The sequence below is a fragment of the Panthera onca genome, chromosome B4 (genome assembly GCF_046562875.1).
Source record: "Panthera onca isolate mPanOnc1 chromosome B4, mPanOnc1 haplotype 2, whole genome shotgun sequence".
Classification (NCBI taxonomy): Eukaryota; Metazoa; Chordata; class Mammalia; order Carnivora; family Felidae; genus Panthera; species Panthera onca.
In genome coordinates this window covers 100,077,393-100,097,030 of record NC_138345.1, presented here as the reverse complement: position 1 = coordinate 100,097,030, position 19,638 = coordinate 100,077,393, and the positions used below count along the sequence as shown (strand labels likewise).

At 42.5% G+C, this 19,638-nt stretch overlaps 1 protein-coding gene and 1 long non-coding RNA gene across 2 annotated transcripts in view; one reads left to right on the top strand and one right to left on the bottom strand.

Moving 5' to 3' along the window:
• Positions 1-634: 634 nt before the first annotated feature.
• Positions 635-14,116, bottom strand: LOC132695478 (uncharacterized). The gene is made up of 3 exons (XR_009617839.3): positions 14,019-14,116; positions 10,633-10,698; positions 635-918 (listed from the first exon to the last, which is right to left on the bottom strand). It is a non-coding gene; the product is annotated as an uncharacterized LOC132695478 (long non-coding RNA).
• Positions 14,117-15,233: 1,117 nt separating this feature from the next.
• E2F7 (E2F transcription factor 7) overlaps positions 15,234-19,638 on the top strand; it is a 37,629-nt gene continuing 33,224 nt past the window's right edge. Inside the window, exons 1-2 of the mRNA XM_081796220.1 lie at positions 15,234-15,439; positions 16,131-16,223. Coding sequence (XP_081652346.1) covers positions 16,131-16,223 — 93 coding nt within the window. The 5' untranslated portion in view covers positions 15,234-15,439. The remainder of the gene's footprint in view (positions 15,440-16,130; positions 16,224-19,638) is intronic.

Sequence of the window (19,638 nt, the reverse complement as noted above, 5' to 3'; positions counted from 1 at the left end):
GCGGTTGTCCAAGAGAAATATAATGTGAACCACGTTATTTTTAATTCTCCAACAGCCACATTACTATGTGTTTGGGGAAAAAACGGGTGAAATTCATTTTAATAATGCATCTTTGAACCCAGTATTTCCAAAAATTATTGCAACATGTATCTAAGATACAAAAAATATCAATGAGATACTCTTCTTTTTTTCAAAATCCAGTATGTGTTTTACTCTTATTGCACATTTCAAGTGCTGCTAGCCCTTTTTCAAGTATCAGTAGCACACGTGGCACCATGTTAGACAGTGCAAGCCCAGAATATGGTGGAGCATAGATGATGAAAGAAGGTGCGTCCCTATTCTCCGTATGGAGGACAGCCTCCCATCAACCAGGAACACCCACATGTTATCATTACCTGAAAAATAAACTTCCTTTGTGTTAATCTTCCAAAGGTTTGAGATTCATCTTGCAGAAACTGATTCCTTGAAGTGGTGTAGAAAATAAAAAACTAAAATATAGAGAATTGGCTTAGGAATAAGGTAACAGGCAACACAAAAGAGACATTAGGAGCTGGAAATCAGAGACTCATGTTATGTGCTGATAGAACTCTTAACTGCGCACACTTGTGAGACAGAACAGGTACAAGTAGTGACCCTGTAACATTTCAGTAATTAAAAAAAAAACAAAAACAAGAATGCCAACAGATGCTGTAGTCATCTGCTCAGGCTGCCATAACAAAATACCACAGGCAGGGTAGCTTACACAACAGAAGATTATTTTCTCACAGTTCTGGAGACCGGAAATCCAAGATCAGCCCCACCAGGACTGGTTTCTGGAAAGACCTCGCTCCTTGGCTTTCAGATAGCTGCCTTCTTTGTGTCCTTACATGGTCTTTTGTCTGTGCATGCATACTCCTGGTGTCTCTTCCACTTCTGGTCCTATTGGATTAGGTTCCCACCATTATTATCTCATTTTACCTTAATTACCTCCTTAAAGTCCCCATCTCCAAATCCAGGCACATTGAGGGTTAGGGCTTCTACCTATGAATTTGGAGGGACACCATTCAGTTCATAAAAGATGCTGAATGCTCCTCTCTGTACTGAACAGAGTAAAAGTACAGAGAGGAGCATTCAGCATCTTCTATTTGGATTCTGGATAAACCTTTAAGGTAGTGCTAAAGGCTCCCTGTCTGAAATTCAGGCATAAATGATGCTTATGCTTCTGGGTGGCTCAAGTCAGAGAACTACATATGCATCGAGACCAGAAACTGGATCCCAGCAGCTCATAAAGTGCTTAATGTGAAAAAATTGTTTTAAAAATGTGTTCAGGGAAGAATTGGCTGGTCTGCAAGCAGAAATAAAAGAGAATGAAGAGAATCTAGAAATCAAGGTGAGTTTGGGGCCTTGATGGTATGGAAAGCTGACTGCTTCTAGATACCAAGCAGTAGGGGATAACATCAGAAATGCTTTGAGTAAAAGTGCCCATTAAGTTGTTTTTGGTTAAGCAGAACTTTTCAAGGCTAAAACAGAGATCATGGGTAACTTATTCTCTTCCCACCAAGCCTATCGCTTCAAGGGGGCCTCAAGTTAACCCCATGAAATTAAGAGAAAAATAAGTAGAGAGGCAAGGAGGGAAAGAAATAGAGAAGGCCTAAGAATAAATTATTTATATTTTTTTTAATGTTTATTTTGAGAGAGAGAGAGAGAGAGAGAGCGAGCATGAGCAGGGGAGGGACAGAGAGAGAGAAGGAGAGAATCCCAAGCAGGCTCCGCACTGTCAGCACAGAGCCCGATGCTGCGCCTGAACCTGTGAACCATGAGATCATGACCTGAGCCGAAACTGAGAGCCAGACACTTAACTGACTGAACCACCCAGGCGCCCCAAGAATAATTTTCAAGAAAGAACTTTGGATGTGGTTACTGGCACATGGAGCTGGCTAGAAATCATGGGAATAATGTTTCTGAAGAACCGTGATCTGTCTTAAAAAGCCTGTGACTAAACAGGCTTGTGATCCCTTGGACACCTAGGGATCTCAAGTGCCCAATGGCAGGACACAGCTGTACGTGCTCCAAGGAAGTCAGATTCTTTACTGCTGCTCTCAGATATTGCCAGAAAGGATACTGGGCAAGAAAAATCACCCCAGAGGGCAGAGCCAAGAACTACAGAAAACAGTGAACAAGCAAGTTCCTCCCATCAAGCAGAACCACAGTCTAATGAAGGAACTTCCTATGCCATGAGGGTAGGGAGGATTCGTAATGTCTGTCCCCTTGGGTTCGCCACTGCTGTGAACCAGTTACTGCTATGGATCACTCAGCTGCCCTTTTCCAAAGAAGAGCTTCTATTGCTATCCTGTTCTTGATTCATATTTTTTATGTGAGGTTTGCTGTGGGGGAGGTGGGCAGACAATTAGCCTTTGAATTCATAGGTCTCTGAACCAAAGGAACACACTACCCAGAGTGCCTGGACTGTGTTCTGGATGAAGCACCGGGGTGGAACTTTGGGCTGTCTCCTTTGGGAAGGAGGCCACACAGATACTTGTGGCCAGGACGCGGTCCATGGCAGAAATAGCTAGCTGCCTCAAGAGTTGTTACTCTCTGTCTCTAGTGTCAGGCTCTTACTGGGAATGTGCTGCAGAGCCAGTAACTAGCTATTGTCTCAAGAGAATGTGAGCAGAAGTGATACATGCCTTGTCTACTGTCTGTTTCTCCTTCCACCAGTGAGAAACAGAGGTCTCAGGGATTGTCTAAAGACAGTGCACACAAATGGAAGGAGCCTGGGTCCCAGAGTTGCCACATACAGGAAATCTACCTGACATCCAGGAACACCGTTATCAGACTCTTACATGAGTGAGAGATTGACTTCTGTTTTATTAAACCACTGAAACTGTAAAGTTCCTTTGCTATATAAGTTCACATGAACCTAATTAATGTGCTCCTGAAAGAGGTGAAAGAGGGAGCTGTGTATCTCTAGACGAAAAGCATTCCAGGCAGAAGGAACAGAACAGTAAACGCATGGCCCTTGGGCAGGAGAATACCAAACGTGTTCAAGGATTAGCAAGGAGCTGAGCACGGCTGAAGCAAAGCAAACAAGGGGGAAAATTGAAGGCGATAAGATCAGAATTGTAAAAAAGAGGCCAGATCCTTAAAACTTTGTAGGCTACTGGGAAGATTTTAGCTTTTACTCTGAAATGAGTTGGAAAGCCACTATAGTATTTGGAGAGGAAGGAGGACATGATCTGACATTTTAATTTGGATCACTGTAGCTGGTGCTTAGGAACAAATTACAGGGGAACAACAAATAGGGTAATGAGCTCTGAGAATATGAAAACAATCCAGGGGAGAGATGGAGGTGGTTTGGAATCAGGAGGTTGTAAACTTGGTGGTAATCAGTATTCGGATTCTGGATAAACCATTAAGGTAGTGCTAAAGGCTCCCTGTCTGAAATTCAGGCATAAATGATGCTTATGCTTCTCGGTGGCTCAAGTCAGAGAACTACATATGCATCAAGACCAGAAATTGGATCCCAGCAGCTCATAAAGTGCTTAATGTCCTCTGTAGTGAAAAAGGAATAGTATTATTGTTTCGGTATAGGTATTAATAATTAACTTGTACAAAGTAAATGAAACTAACTGAAAGTCTTACGGATGCTTTCTGAGTTACCCACCCCATAAAGAACTTCCCACTGAGATTTAATGCTATTAAAGTACATGCATCTTCAGTGCCACCTTTAATATTAACCACGAGATGGTCATTGGCCTGAGAGACAAGGTTACTTTGGTTTCCTTCAAACAGCAAACTGTGATTTTCTAAAACAAGCAAACAAACAAACAAAAATCAGCTACTACTTTAAATAGGAAAACTATTGGGGCGCCTGGGTGGCTCAGTCGGTTAAGCATCTGACTTCAGCTCAGGTCATGATCTCGCGGTTCGTGAGTTCGAGCCCCGCGTCGGGCTCTGGGCTGATGGCTCAGAGCCTGGAGCCTGCTTCCGATTATGTGTCTCCCTCTCTCTCTGCCCCTCCCCCATTCATGCTCTGTCTCTCTCTGTCCCAAAAATAAATAAACGTTAAAAAAAAAAATTAAAATAAATAAATAAATAAATAAATAAATAAATAGGAAAACTATGAAGATGTCAGTTTTACAGCCATGAAATTCAGTGAAGCTTGCCTCACAGGCTATATAGAGGTTTTTCTTACTTTCTCTTTACATGTTTAACAAGAGAATCATTAGAAAATAGTGACAGCAAGATTATTCTTACTATTGCGCAAATTGTAATTTACCTCCTGCTTTTACATTTTTAATTTTAGCCCTATAGTTGCCACACGCGGAATCCCCCACAAACAATATGGTGGGCTTTCCTCTTCTCATATGTCCCAGTTATGCTTCGGCTGAGTTTGTCATTTTTTTATGCCTTTAGAGGAGTCACTGGAAAAAAGGTAAATCATTTACATAACTGTATTTTTCCTCAACTAGCAACTTTGCTCAGTTTATGTTGACACTGACAAAGGTAAAATATTTTCAAAATTTTTCATTATAAAAAAAAATTGCAAGATTACAAAAAGTTTAGGAAAAGAGCAAACACAAATTACCCTAAGTGGATACTCCAGCATCATGTCACGATGATTGCAAACATCAATAAAATATTTAACAACCATGAGACAAGTAAAGAAATCATTAAAATGGGAAAACATATTTCCAGAGTAAATTTCAGCAAGCTTAAGAAAATAGAAGTGGCCACTTGGGAACATAATTAAATAAGAAACCCAGTAAAACTGGGTATGAAAATAGGAAGAAATCCTCCTTGAGTCAAAAGGACAGGCAAAATTTAACTTCATCAGCCAAAAAAAATGTTGAATAACTGAAATAAAGAGGAATTACATACACACACACAAACACACACACGTGCACACACAGGGTATTAGACCATTTTATATGCTGGCGTAAGTCTAAGGGGGAAAAATAAATGCAAAAAACTTTAGATATTATTTGCAAAAACCAAAACACACAAGGATAGGAAAATATTGTTACTTTGCTTACTTAAATTACATAAAGTATAAGATAAAGTAAAAGAAACTATGCTCTCTTGTGGATAAGGACCTACAACTGTTAAAAGTAACATTAAACAGAAGAAACATAATTTTTTGGCCTTCCTTGGCCAAAACAGGATCACGCTTGATGGCACTTTTATAACAGAGAACATCTGGATTAGAGAGAAAGAAAACTTAATTAAAGTATGTCATTAAAATGTAGATCAAAAGAATATGTCTTAATTCGTAGGGCCTTATAGCTCCCTGTGTGATATGGTATCATAGGTGTGTGCAGCTGAATATAAGAACACAGAAGTTTCTATTCTACCATCTCAGAAGCACCAGTTTATTTGAGAGTCATGCTCTAGATCACCAGGGAAGATTTTATTCATATCTTTTAAATCTTTAACAAGAATAATAATCCAGGAATCCCAAGCGATTTTATTAAGTTGGTCATGCAGGCTGCTGTTTTCTGCACTCTTTTCTGAATATTTCTCCATTTATCAGGAAACATCTCCTCCAACTCTGTTAGGAATGTGGGGTCCCCTCCCATTCAAGCCTTCCTCCTGGAGGAAGGAACAACTCTTGCCCCAATCTTACCTGATTCCACTCACATCTGTACCACTCAAATAAGCCTACCCTGAGCCCTTTCTTCTTGGGGCCTATACCTTCGCGGTCCTATTCTCTAAGCCACAGATACACCCATTTGAGAGTAGTGAGGCCATTACTGAATATGCCCAAGAAGTGGCCATGTTGGTTTGTAAGTAAATAGTAGAGAGGAGCATTTTGGGAAATATTCATCGAAAGAGACCAAACTTTCGTCCAATCACAATGCCTCTGCTATTGTAGGAGGGAAGGAATTATGAGTACAACACAGTGTCTACAACCCAGATTTGGCCACCAGCCTAGGCCCCATGCTTAGAAAAAGGATAAGAAGTAAAAAGCAACTACCAACAGAGATTGTTCTCTGACTCCGTATTTCAGCACAGAGAAGCAGTGGCCTGATAGGACTTTGCTGGGTAGGAGGAGAGTGCGAGGGGGAACCAGGCCGTCTCCCATTCGTACTCCATGGTAGTAGCACCTCACAGAAGCAGTAGCAGCAGCAACACCGGTACTAAAAGCAGTGAAGAGCCAGTTCTGGTTTCATGAGATGGCAGCGGCTGCAGCCAGCACCCTTGATGGGGGCACAGTGTCATCACAGAGTATCCCTGACCTGAGTGCCAATGGCTTTACTTGCCAGAGGTGGCCATGCTACCTGGAGATACCCGATGTCACGCATCACTAATAAGGGCAGAAAGAAACCAACATACGGCAGGGGAGGCCTTGGGTATCAGGGAAGATTTAAAGAACCTGTTTTGAGAGGAGGTATGACCAGGGACTCTCGGAATTCACTGGCGAGACAGGGGTGAGTTTCTGAAGGAGCTAGAAGGTCCAGTGTGTTACATGAAGTATTACAGAGAAATTAACCCCATTTTCATCTCCAGGGACAGACTGAGGAAAGACGTCTTAATGTGCTATGTGGGCGATGTTGGTTAAATGATTACTCTTTCCAGGAACAGTATGCATTTTAACAGAGACTTCTTGTAGACAATACATTAACCTTTGTACACGAACATTTCCCCCTGATTGTTTAGAGAAGACCTGGGCTAATACATCTCCATTTGGGCTCAATATTCTAATTGTCTAGTTTTTTCAAGGTGAAAGGCCCTGCATATGATAAGGTGGTTCTGGGTTAGGAAAGGTAATACCTGTAGTATTTAAGCACAAGTTTCTAGTTCCCGAGCTGCTAACCCCAAGCCTTCTTTCCACCACTTCCAACCCCAACCTCCTCTTTCCACTGCACAATGGAAACATCTTCATGCCGTCCTACCAAGGATCACAATGAATAAATGTTATTAATATAATGCTAGAGTGGGAGAGAGCCAAAGCATTAGAGACTGTTAAAAACTGAGAACAAACTGAGGGTTGATGGGGGGTGGGAGGGAGGGCAGGGTGGGAGGGAGGGCAGGGTGGGTGATGGGTATTGAGGAGGGCACCTTTTGGGATGAGCACTGGGTGTTGTATGGAAACCAATTTGACAGTAAATTTCATATATTAAAAAATAAAATTAAAAAAAAAATATAATGCTGTTAGGTAGGTATATAAATACATTTAGCCATTTAATTCTAAGCCTAGAAGAATAAAGGTCACAAAGGTCAGTCTTTGGCCTGATATTTTTTAACATTCTCCTTACTAATGTAGGTGCACTATGTAATGTAATAAGGAAAGAGGTGTTCAGTTTCACTAAATATGGAAATAAAAATTTATTTCAGTAATATTCTTATATATCCATACTAAGTGATAAGGACTCAGTAGTGAGTAGTTTTAAGATGATAACCTAAGTGTCCAGTAAGTATTTAGAATAACCGAATTGGCAGGTTCAGAGGTTTTCCAAATCATTCCTGCCACTTAATATTTTTTAACGTGCATTTATTTTTTAAAGAGTTTGTGCCTGTGAGCACACCAGAGAGGGGCAGAGAGAGACAGAAACAGAGGATACGAAGCAGGCTCCATGCTGACAGCAGGTAGTCCGATGTGAGGCTCAAACTCACGAACCGTGAGATCATGATCAGGTGTTCAACCCACTGGGCCACCCACGTTAGGTGGCACCCTAACCCTACCACTTTAAAGAGAGACCTGAAGTCGGTTAAGCGTCCGACTTCAACTCAGGTCACGATCTCGCGGTCCGTGAGTTCGAGCCCCGCGTCGGGCTCTGGGCTGATGGCTCAGAGCCTGGAGCCTACTTCCGATTCTGTGTCTCCCTCTCTCTCTGCCCCTCCCCCGTTCATGCTCTGTCTCTCTCTGTCTCAAAAATAAATAAACATTAAAAAAAATTTAAAAAAAAATAAAAAAAATAAAAAAAAAATAAAGAGAGACCTGAGCCCCAGGTAGGCAATACTTTTCTGTTCCAGGTTACCCAGCAAGTTCCGGCCAAGCCTGGGCTAGAACCTGTTTCTCTACTACTCAGTGTGAATTCCTTCCCTTCTATAAGGCTCTGGAAATTAAGGTGAAGCTTGTCCCCCATTTTCTCCAGAATCTCAATTCCAGGGCAGTGGTCAATTCCCATTTTTACTGTCCCGTCCACCATGACCCCTCCAGAGTGGCAGCATAGATGTGGTGCCACGTAAAGGGTGCCCCATTATACACCCCCCACTATCACATTTCCAGAAACACCTAACCCAGCTCGGAATTCATCCTATCTGTTGTGGTTTGGAATGTCTGTTACAGCACAAAACCCTCTCCACATCCTGGCCTTCAACATGCACATATGGGTACACACATACACATGCATGCACACCAAACACACTATCTTTTCCTTTAGTGAGAACACAATTACATGATCACTAAGGAAAATGACCTTGCTCCACAGTGCTCAAGATGACAACGAATCTATAAAGAATGTATTCCTCTGTTCCCTATGAGACATGTGATCACAGCTTAGGTACCTCTCTTAGAACAGCTGGACATCTGGATGCAATTTGAGATGGGAGCCATAACTGCGCTTTGGTATTAATATGATCTTTTTGTTGTTGTTGTTGCTAAGGCTATGAGCAGGAGCCAATCATAGACTTACTCTCCTGACATCGCTTATGGTCAGCCAAGAATAAATCTCCTGCCTTCTTTGAACTTTCTAGCAGTTAGAGAAACAAATGTATTAGGCCCATGAATGGCTGCAGACAAAGGCCATTTTTAAAAACAGTGTGGAGGTTCCTCAAAAAATTAAAAATAGATCTACCCTATGACCCAGCAATAGCACTGCTAGGAATTTACCCAAGGGATACAGGAGTGCTGATGCATAGGGGCACTTGTACCCCAATGTTTATAGCAGCACTTTCAACAATAGTCAAATTATGGAAAGAGCCCAAATGTCTATCAACTGACGAACGGATAAAGATGTGGTTTATATATACAATGGAATACTACTTGGCAATGAGAAAGAATGAAATCTGGCCACTTGCAGCAATGTGGATGGAACTGGAGGGTATGTATTATGCTAAGTGAAATAAGTCAGGCAGAGAAAGACAGATACCATATGTTTTCACTCATATGTGGATCCTGAGAAACTTAACAGAAGACCAGGGGGGAGGGGGAGGGGAAAAAAGTTACAGAGAGAGAGGGAGGCAAACCATAAGAGACTCTTAAGGACTGAGAACAAACTGAGGGTTGATGGGAGGTGGGGGAGAGGGGAAAGTGGGTGATGGGCATGAAGGAGGGCACTTGTTGGGATGAGCACTGGGTTTTGTATGGAAACTAATTTGACAATAAATTATATTAAAAAAAAAAAAAGAAAAGCCCTCAGTTTATGAACTGCTAAATTGATACACTCAAAAGAGACTTGAGAATTGCCAGGATGTGAAGCCAAGGTCCCTCTGTTGCTCCTTGTGGAGAAAACGTCAACCTCTAATTCCCTCTGTAACTGCACTTTTGAGAACAGATGATGCTACACCCAGATGACTGAGTTTGAGGGAGTGGAAGAAAAGGAAAATATTGGGGCACCTGGGTGGCTCAGTCAGTTAAGCATCAGACTTCTTCGGCTCAGGTCACAATCTCAAGGTTTGTGGGTACGAGCCCGGCTTCAGGCTCCATGCTGACAACTCAGAGCCTGGAGCCTGCTTCGGATTCTGTGTCTCCCTCTCTCTGCCCCTCCCCTGCTCACACTCTGTCTCTCTCTGAAAATTAAATAAACATTAAAAATTTTTTTTAAAGAAGGAAAAGGAAAATATCTGAGGAAGCTTAAATATTAACTAGACAACTCAACCTGTCTGACTGACATGAATTAATATTTCACTACCAAGTATTTTTACTGTAAAGTGTAAAAACTCTTGGGATTTGCAACCCTAAAGGGATAAAAGACTATTTGCAAGTTTGATAAGCTTGATTTCCTCCTTTGCACACAGGAATGTCACATGTCATCAATGTATTTTCTCTTGGTCACAACCCTTGCTGCTCATTCTCTACCTCACCCATGAGTTCTCATTTACAACCTCAACTCCTTTCAAAAATCAGTGACTTAGCCATGAACCAGTAAGACCCAACCCTCTGAATTCTGCATCTATGCCAGAGGGTGACCCACCTGCCCAAATCTTCCTCTCTTCATTGATGGCACAAGAGGGTCCATTTCTGAAATCACTGAGTCGGAAGCATCCCCCAAAATCAATGAATAAGCATACAACCAGCATGATGCTAAGGCACAAGAAACTAGGCATTGGAAAAAAACACCCGAGCACAATTCCAGATCAGGTAAACTAGAAATCTCTGGGTGTGGGATTCACGTACTGGTATTTAAAAAAAAATCTCCCCCCGTGGGATTCTAAAGCATAGACAGCGTTGAGAACCACAGCCCTAGCACAATACAGAGCCCTGGTGACTGTTGCTATGTGGGCAGTACAATACTGTTCCAAAGTCAGGGACCTTTCAGGCAGAGTTTATAGAGGTAGAATTGCAAAATAATTCAATCAGCATGAAACCTGGTGTGCCAGTTTTAATATATAGCCCCAAATCATTTGACACTTCTTCCATTGAAACATAGGGTGTATCAAAAAAAATTCAAATGGATGAAAGACCTAAATGTGTTTAAAGACCATTACCTAGAGAAGAACACAGGCAGCAATCTTTGTGACATCGGCCATAGCATCATCTTTTTAGACATGTCTCTGGACAAGGGAAACAAAAGCAAAAATGAAAATGAACTATTGGGACCTCATCAAGACAAAAAGCTTCTGCAGAGCTAAGGAAACAATCAACAAAACTAAAAGGCAACCTATGGAATGGAAGAAGATAATTGCAAATGACATATCTGACAAAGGGTTAGTATCCGAAATCTACAAAGAACTTATCAAACTCGATACCACCCCCCCAAAAACAAATAATCCAGTTAAGAAATGGGCAGAAGACAGACATTATTCAAAAAAAGACATCTGTGGCTAACAAACACATGAAAAGATGCTCAACGGGGCACCTGGGTGGCTCAGTCGGTTAAGCGTCCGACTTCGGCTCAGGTCACGATCTTGCGGTCCGTGAGTTCGAGCCCCGCGTCAGGCTCTGGGCTGATGGCTCGGAGCCTGGAGCCTGCTTCCGATTCTGTGTCTCCCTCTCTCTGCCCCTCCCCCGTTCATGCTCTGTCTCTCTCTGTCTCAAAAATAAATACACGTTAAAAAAAATTAAAAAAAAAAAGAAAAAGAAAAGATGCTCAACATCACTCATCTTCAGAGAAATATAAATCCAAACCAAAATAAGATACCACCTCACACCTGTCAGAATGGCCAAAATTAACAACACAGGAAATAACAGATGTTGGTGAGGATGCAGAGGGGAACCCTCTTAAACTGTTGGTGGGAATGAAAACTGGTGCAGCCACTCTGCAGAACAGTATGGAGCTTCCTCAAAAAGTTAAAAATAGAACTACCCTATGATCCAGCAATTACACCACTAGGTATTTGCCCAAAGGATACAAAAATACTGATTTGAAGGGGCATGCACCCTGATGTTTATAGCAGCATTATCAACAATAGCCAAATTATGGAAAAAGCCCAAATGTCCACTAACTGATGAACTGATAAAGAAGACGTGGTAATACATATGCAATGGAATATTAGCCACCAAAAACAATGATATCTTGGGGCACCCGGGTGGCTCAGTTGGTTGAGCATCCGACTTTGGCTCAGGTCATGATCTCACAGCTCGTGAGTTCGAGCCCTGCATCAGGCTCTGTGCTGATAGCTCGGAGCCTGAGCCTGCTTCGGATTCTGTGTCTCCCTCTCTCTCTCTGCCCCTAACCCACTCACATTCTGTCTCTGTCTCTCTCAAAAATAAATAAACATTAAAAAAAAAAAAAAGAATGATATCTTGCCATTTGCAACAACATGGATGGAGCTAGAGTAAATTATGCTAAGTGAAATAAGTTAGTCAGAGAAAGATAAATATCATATGATTTCACTCATATGTGGAATTTAAGAAAAAAAACAGATGGGGTGCCTGGATGGCTCAGTTGGTTAAGCATCCGACTTCGGCTCAGATCATGATCTCGTGGTTCGTGGGTTCAAGCTCTGCATTGGGCTCTGTGCTGACAGCTCAGAGCCTGAAGCCCGATTCTGTCTTCCTCTCTTTCTGCCCCTTGCCCACTCACACTCTGTTTTTGTCTCTCAAAAATAAATAAACATTTAAATAAAAATTTTTTAAAGAAACAAAACAGATGAACATAGGAAAAGGAAAGAAAAAAAGAGAGAGGGAGGCAAACCATAAGAGACTATTAACTATAGAGAACAAACTGAGGATTGCTGGAGGGGAGGTGGGCAAGGGATGGGCTAAATGGGTAATGGGCATTAAGGAGGATACTTGTGATGAGCACTGAGTGTTATATGTAAGTGATGAATCTGTCCCTGAAACCAATATTATACTATAAGTTAACTAACTAGAACTTAAATAAAAACTTGAAACCAAAAAAAAAAAAAAAAAGGAAGGGTAGGGTATATGTCCTTTCCTATCAAATATGGGTGGATCTTTGACTGCTTCATCCAAAAGATATAGCAGAATTGATGCTACCTTAGGTCTAAGGTTACACCATGAAAGGCAGTACAATTTCCACTTTGTGGACTTGGGTACTCATGGTGGAGTCCTGAGCCCCTGAAAGAAGTCCAATTGCCTTAGCCACCATGCTGTAAGGAAGATCAAGCTACACTGAGAAGCCACATGCAAAGACTCTTCTTGATGCCCCACCCAAGTTCCCAGCCACCATCAGTGTCCACTGAGTAACTGAGAGATTGACAGAACATTTACAAACTCTGGGACCTGAAAGCAGCAAAGTAAGTGTATTAGAGGAATGTCTCCGAATTTGCCCATTGAACACTCATTTTCCAGTTTCCCTCCAAATTTAAGATCACTCTTTAAGCAAGCAATGCAAGAGTCTGAAGCTACATGTTGAGTTATTCTTGTTCTGAATAGTGGCTACATTTGAAACATAGATAGAAAAAACACTGAAAATGCTAGGAAAAGGTCTGTAACATAAAACTGCCTAACCTCAAAGAGACAACCATTATTATTTTAACATATCAGAGAAATGAATAGACTTTAATCATTTGAAAGTGGAGATGGTGGTCCCCAAAAGGAATATCTACGTCCTAATCTCTGGAACCCATGAATGTTACCTTATATGGGAAAAAAGGTCTTTGCAGATGTAATTAAGTTAAGGATCTAAAGGGGAAACCACCCTGAATATAGGTGGGACCTACATTCAGTAACAAGTGTCCTTATGAGAGATACATAATAGAGATTTAACAGATAGAAGGGGAGCAGGCAATGTAACCACGGAGGCAGAGAACCGAGGCAGCCAAATATCAAAGATTGCTCATAGTCACCAGAAGCTGGAAGAGGCAAAAAACAGATTCTCCTTTAGAGCCCCAGAGGGAATGTGGCTCAGCCAACACCCTGATCTCAGACTTCTGCCCCCAGAACTGTGAGAAAATGAATCTCTATTCTTCTAAATCAACCAGTTTGTAGTAATTTGTCACAGCAGCCACAGCAAATTAATACAGTTGGAAAAAAAAATATTTCCTAATCAAAATTTTCTGCTTCTATACAAGGGTAAATTTAATAAATGGAATTTTATTCTTTATACTTGTCTCCTTATGCTTCTACCTATAAGATAGATTTCAGTTCAAAATATCATTTCTCATATAAAAATGTCAAATTTTTATTACTGTTGTTATTTTCCTCTATGTTTAATGTTTCCATGCTTGTCTCTTTGATACCATCTAACAGTGATTTTTAGGCTGTATTTATCAGTAATCTAAATAGAGTACAAAGTGAAGGACTTGATTGAGCATTCTAAATTCTGCTTGGGAGGTGAGGAGTGGAGAGCAGAGCACTAGACAGGAAAGGATAAGGAGGTATATGATTTGTTGGGAAGTGTCTGTAGACATGCTTTTAAAAGGATGTCTCAAATACCAACAGCAGGACATCCTACAAAATGACTTACCAATTATTCCTCAAAACCATGGGGGCCAGCAAAAACCGGGAAAGTATGAGAAATATCATGGCCAAGAGGAGCCTAAGGAGACATGAACAGTAAATATAATGCAGTATCCTGGAACAGAAAAACAGTAGGTAATTTAAGGAAATCTGAATAAAGAAATGACTTCAGTTATCATTATTGGCTCATTAATTTCAACAAAAACACTATACAAATATAAGGTGTTAAACAGGTAAAACTGAGTGCAGGATATATGGGCAGTCTGTGTCCTATCTTCTCAATTTTCCTGTAAATGTAAAACTGTTCTAAGCACCAATCTATTAAAACACACCACATACATACACACACAGCTGTCTCTATCAATATCCATATTTCAAATAAGAAACTAAAGTTGAAGGAAGTGAAACACTTAATACAAATCAGCAAGTCGAGGAAATTTTCTCGACTACTTCCCGGAATGCTAGTGCATGTTGCAAGGAATTATTTAGTAAGTCTTTTCCCCCTTAATTATCGGCGATGTTCTTAAAAAGGAACACCAGACTTAACAAGAAAAGAAAAGAAAGAAAAGGAAAAGAAAAAAAAAACAAAAACAAAAGAGCTGGTTGTGCTTGCAGTCTAGTTTCCAGGACTAACTGGCGTGCCATCTGCTCGCAGCATAGAGTGGTAACCATGGTTCACGTGCCACACCAGCGTGCGGTGTTAGGAAGTTTGCCCCAACAAGCCTGGACAACTTAGCTTCCGCGCAGGTTGCTGCGGGGAGGGGGTGGCGGCGGCAGCGTCCAGAGTGTGTATATCGTTTTTCCAAACTCCATCTGCTTTCCCCTCCCCTGGCTGTGCCCGCGGTCCCCCAGCGCGGCAAGCCGAGGGGACAGGAGCGGGCCTTTTATGCATAACAAAAGAGCTCCCCTCCTCCTCCCGCCGCCCCCGCGCCCCCCCCCCCCCCCACCTTGGCTTTCCCGCGGCCGCCCGGGCCCAAGTCCCCGGCAGGAATTGGCTCCCGGGCCCGAGGTTTCCAGGTACCCGGAAGGGGGAGGGGGCCGAGGCGGTAACAATTGGGCGGGTGAGGGCGAAACGCGCGGCCGGGAGCGCCAAGACTCCGAGGGGCGGCGGGCCCGGGCCGTGCCGCCGAGCGATTGGCCGGGGCCATCCCGCCGGCCGCCGCTGATTGGTTGATTCTCAAATTCGGTCTCAAGGCGCCAGAGGAGGTGTTTTAGCGGGGACTGCGATCCGGGACTGGAGCGCTGGCGCTGCCCTGACACCGCGGGGTCCCCGCCAGCTCAGGGCGCTCGGAGCGGGGATCTGCGCGCCTCGCTTTCCCCGCCCGATGTCGCCGCCCGCCTGCTGATCTCCTCTCCCCGCTGGTCCCTCGCCGGTGTGGGATCGTGAAGGTCCCCACAGAGGCAGGAAACCTCCTTCTCAAAGTGGGAGTAAGTAGCGTGCGGCCCTAAGCGCTGCGTGGAGGCGGGAATTGGGGTAAAAGGGGACCTCCCCCCCTCCCGCCCAGGCTGCCAGCCTCCCTGGCTGGTGGGGATCGAGTCATTTCTGCCACCGGACCAGGAGCGTGTGGGGTGTCCTGGCTCCAGCTCTCCCTCCCGTGAGGCAGTAGAGGGGACTTGTTCCTCACGATCTGGGGGGTTCATTGGAAGGGTTTATCCTTGGGGTCTGCTTGGAGGCCTGGGAAGGGGCTGCGTTAAGAGCTGAGTGGGTTTGGTCTAGCGATCAGGTTTCCCTCCCCCCTGATTCAAAACCCCCTCAAAGCCGAATTCCTCCCAGTTCTTTGCGCCAAAATTAACTGACCTAGGAGACCCTGTGCTTTCTGACAGATTTGCCCTACACTCTTCTGACTTGGTAACTTTGTTTTGTGCTGTTGCTTTGCATAAACGATTACCAGTTTTGTCGATTTTTTGCCTTCTCAGGTTTTTAGTAATTATCACACACACTTTAAGTGTTCGTGTTATTCATGTGCGTTTTAGAGTTGAGGGTGGCTGCACTCCTGGAAATTCCCAGGATGAGTTTAGAGAGGGGAAGTTCATGTTCACGAGCAAGTAATAAATATTTTTGTTGGAGGAGAAAACATCCAATTGTAAAATCACTTTCCAATGTAATTGTGTATTACAGATGGAGGTAAATTGTTTAACATTAAAAGACCTGATCAACCCCAGGCAGCCCAGACTAGATTTTGCAATTGAAGATGGGGAAAATGCACAAAAGGTAAGTGCGCTTAAATACCTTATGCTCTAACATATTTAAGATGGTCATTTCTAATTCAATGAAGTATTTCGACATGGCACTTGTATTTGTCTTATAAACATAATAATTAATGTTGACGATCATTACAGAAATATACTTTTTTAAAAATGGAGGCATCCAAACTATTATTGTTGAGTTTCTCACTCACTGTGCAGTAGAAAGAGGCTGTTAGATGTAATGTTGAAACCAATTTATATGAATCGAAAATGTGCTGGACACTGCAACCAAAAATTTGTACTTACAGTTGTCAAGAGTGGATTAGCTCATGCTGTGCAGGAATGTTACCCCTTGGGTCCTGGAATATAGACTGTACATTGTAAATACTGGATATTTAAAGTGCTGTGAAGTGTTCTTCATACCAATGAACCCTCTCCTAGCGACTATTCCATTCACCCAAAATTAAGACCTGTGCCACCCATATATAGGGAGATAAAATGACTTAGCCCACTAGCATACTCTGAATATTTTACAGTGCTGCTCCTGGTTCTGTACTGAGCCTTTCTCTCTCTTTCTGCACCCCTTGTGACTTTTAAGACCATGGTTGTGTCTTCAAGACCCATAACGAAGTGGCCATTGTAATGTCTAAACTGTCACCATCCCCACGTCGGCACAGCTGCACTCACCAGCTAGTGCCCTACGGAAAAGGTGTGTAATAGCTTGTTAGTGAATGTCTAAGCATTTTTAGGCAGAAGCCAAATATATAACAGAAACTTTGAATACAAATCTGAGCATAGCAACTTACTTGGGCATTGCACTTCTCTAGGTTCCTTGTCTTTATTTTTAGACTTGCCATCAACAATGAAACTGTCTGGTTGCAAAGCACCTCTTATGTGGACCTTTGAAAAATACTTGACAACCATTAATTTTGGATAGGTGTGCAACTGTATGTTTTGTAGTGTTTTTTTGTTTTTTTTTTTTTTTTCCTAGCCTTCAAAATTTTTTTGTTAGGAAAAGAAGGATACCAAAACATTGTTGTTTTCAAGAGGACTTTCTAAAAATGAACCTAAGCCATATGAGGATGGAAATGCCCAGACTTTAAAATGTATATTGAGAGTTTTGGCTTTGGGATTTTCAGAGCAAAACTTTTTGTTTTCCTTTATAATTTGGATGGAATAGCTTTGAAGGAATATGCATGCATTTATATAAAGCCTGAGTTAGCGTCTACTTCTTTCCTTCTGGGTCAGTGATTTTTTTTATCAAGTGCCTTCCACAAGGGCATTCTACTCTGGTTGGTATCAGTGAGTGCTGTTTGCAGTTGAACTTTCCCATTTTAATAGGTGTGGAGAATAACTCAAATGACTCCACAAAGAGGTCGGAAAAGTGGTTAAAATGTTTGAAATGGATTGTATGAGCAGGGATTATTTCACCTCTCAAAGAGAAGGCAAGGAATGAGAATAGTGCTTCTGCCCAGAGCCTAGGTGGAGCTTTCATCTCCTTTTCACATTGCTGTGTAGTAAACGAAGGAGGATTTCTAGGGATGGCGAGAACGTGGGATTTGCAGTAACAGAGATCTGGGTTTGATTTCCTGCTCTGCCATTTATTAGCTCCATAACCTCGAACTAATATATTTATGCAGTCACTCAATAAATATTTATATTCCAGGTGCTGAGATACAGTGGTTTAAGTTTCCTAACCTCTCTAAGCTTATTTTTTTCTTCCATAAACTGGAGCTAATAAATAGCACCTCCCTCTTTAGGTGTTTGTAAAGTACCCAGCAACACATACTGTTCACACTGTACTCAGTGACAACACAAAGATAAACATAGAGGCCATAAGAGACTTTCTGGGACTCAGATGCAAAACTACCCAACTGTACTATCATTTGCCAAGCGCCATCACAGAAGTGGGAACAAAATGTTTGGCAAAATAACAGAGGAGGAAATACATTCACAGGGAATCCTGGGAGATTTGGGAAGCTTCACAGAGCAGGTAACATCTGGGCTAACCACGCCTCCAGGCCTGAGGACGTTCAGCCTACAGAAAAACAGGAGTGAGCAGAACGGACATTGTAGCAGAGGAAATAATGTGAGGTGCAGGCGTTCTAGAAATGTTCAAGATACTCAGAGTGGCCAGAAGCTGATGGTGTTGAATTGTTGCTTGAAAGCCTCTGAGAGATGCCTGGCACAGTGTTTTGTGGGTCAGCTGGCATTTAGAGGATTTCTCTTTCTTGACTTTCTACACATTGGTCAAGAACTAGAAGTACTGTATGATGCATGCATCTTCTTGCTACTTACGGAGGAATTTTTTTTTAAGTGTACAGTTTTCAGTTTCAGTACCCACATTTCCTGAGCCCAGTTGTGAGGTAATAAACAAGACTCTCCTCTTAAGTTGTTTACAGAGCATTTGGGGAGGACAAAAGAAGAAAATGGATGGTTTGGCATGCAGGGGCGAGCAATAAGGATTGAGCTATCGGGGTGCTTTGTGAAGGAGATAAACCTGAACAAGGGCTTGAAGGGATGAATGCTAAGACTTAGGCAAGTGGAGAGGGAGGCAACTGGTAAGAAGTAGCAATGAGCAGATACATTTGGGGACAGTGCCCAGACTTAGTGGGCACAAGTTTTCTTTGAAGGTCATTCATCATTTTTAGGAGTGATTGAGAGAGAAGGGAAGGTCAGTTTGAACTATGTATCTGGACCTGTGTGATTACAGGTAGATAAATGTGTGCAGGAGGCACTGGTTGCCTGACTTTGGAATTCATGAAAGGTCCTAGCCAGATACAAACTTGGGAACTGTCAACATTCAGGTTGGTTTTAAAGCCCTGTACATGAGGATGAGTGAACTGTCCCAGAGAGAGCGAACAGAGAGGAGTGGAGAGCTGAGGTTCTAAGAGTAGAAAACGAGGAACCAACGAAGGAGACTGAGAAGTAGGGAGAGAACCAAGAGAAAAAATGTGCTGTTTCCAAAGGGCTGCATGTTTCATAGAGCAAAGAATAGTCAACAGTCTCAACCTGTACAGTGAGGTCAAATGAGGTGTTTTACTGTTGATTTGGCAAGTGAGAGGCGACCTAGATGAGACCAGTGGGAACCCCTGGGAGACGGGCAGAGGAAAGCCCTTGGTGTGGATTACTCATTCTAGAAAGTGCTCTGAAGAGAAGGAGAGTTTGTTAGTCAAAAGCTAGAAAGAGACGCTTCCTAACATGTCATCTTTGCAGTGAGCCTTAAACCATAGGTCAAGTTTCAAGGGGCAAAGCTTCACCAATAGCATTAAAGACAAAGGAACGGTGCAGGGCAGGTTTGAAGAAAAGCAAGTGCACTGTTTGGACACAAGGTAGAATAATGCATGAGATAGAACTGGAAAAGCAGTTGGCAAAATATTACCAAGGGCCCCAACAAGGCTGATATCTGCACATATTATTTGAGGTAACGTGATCAAAGC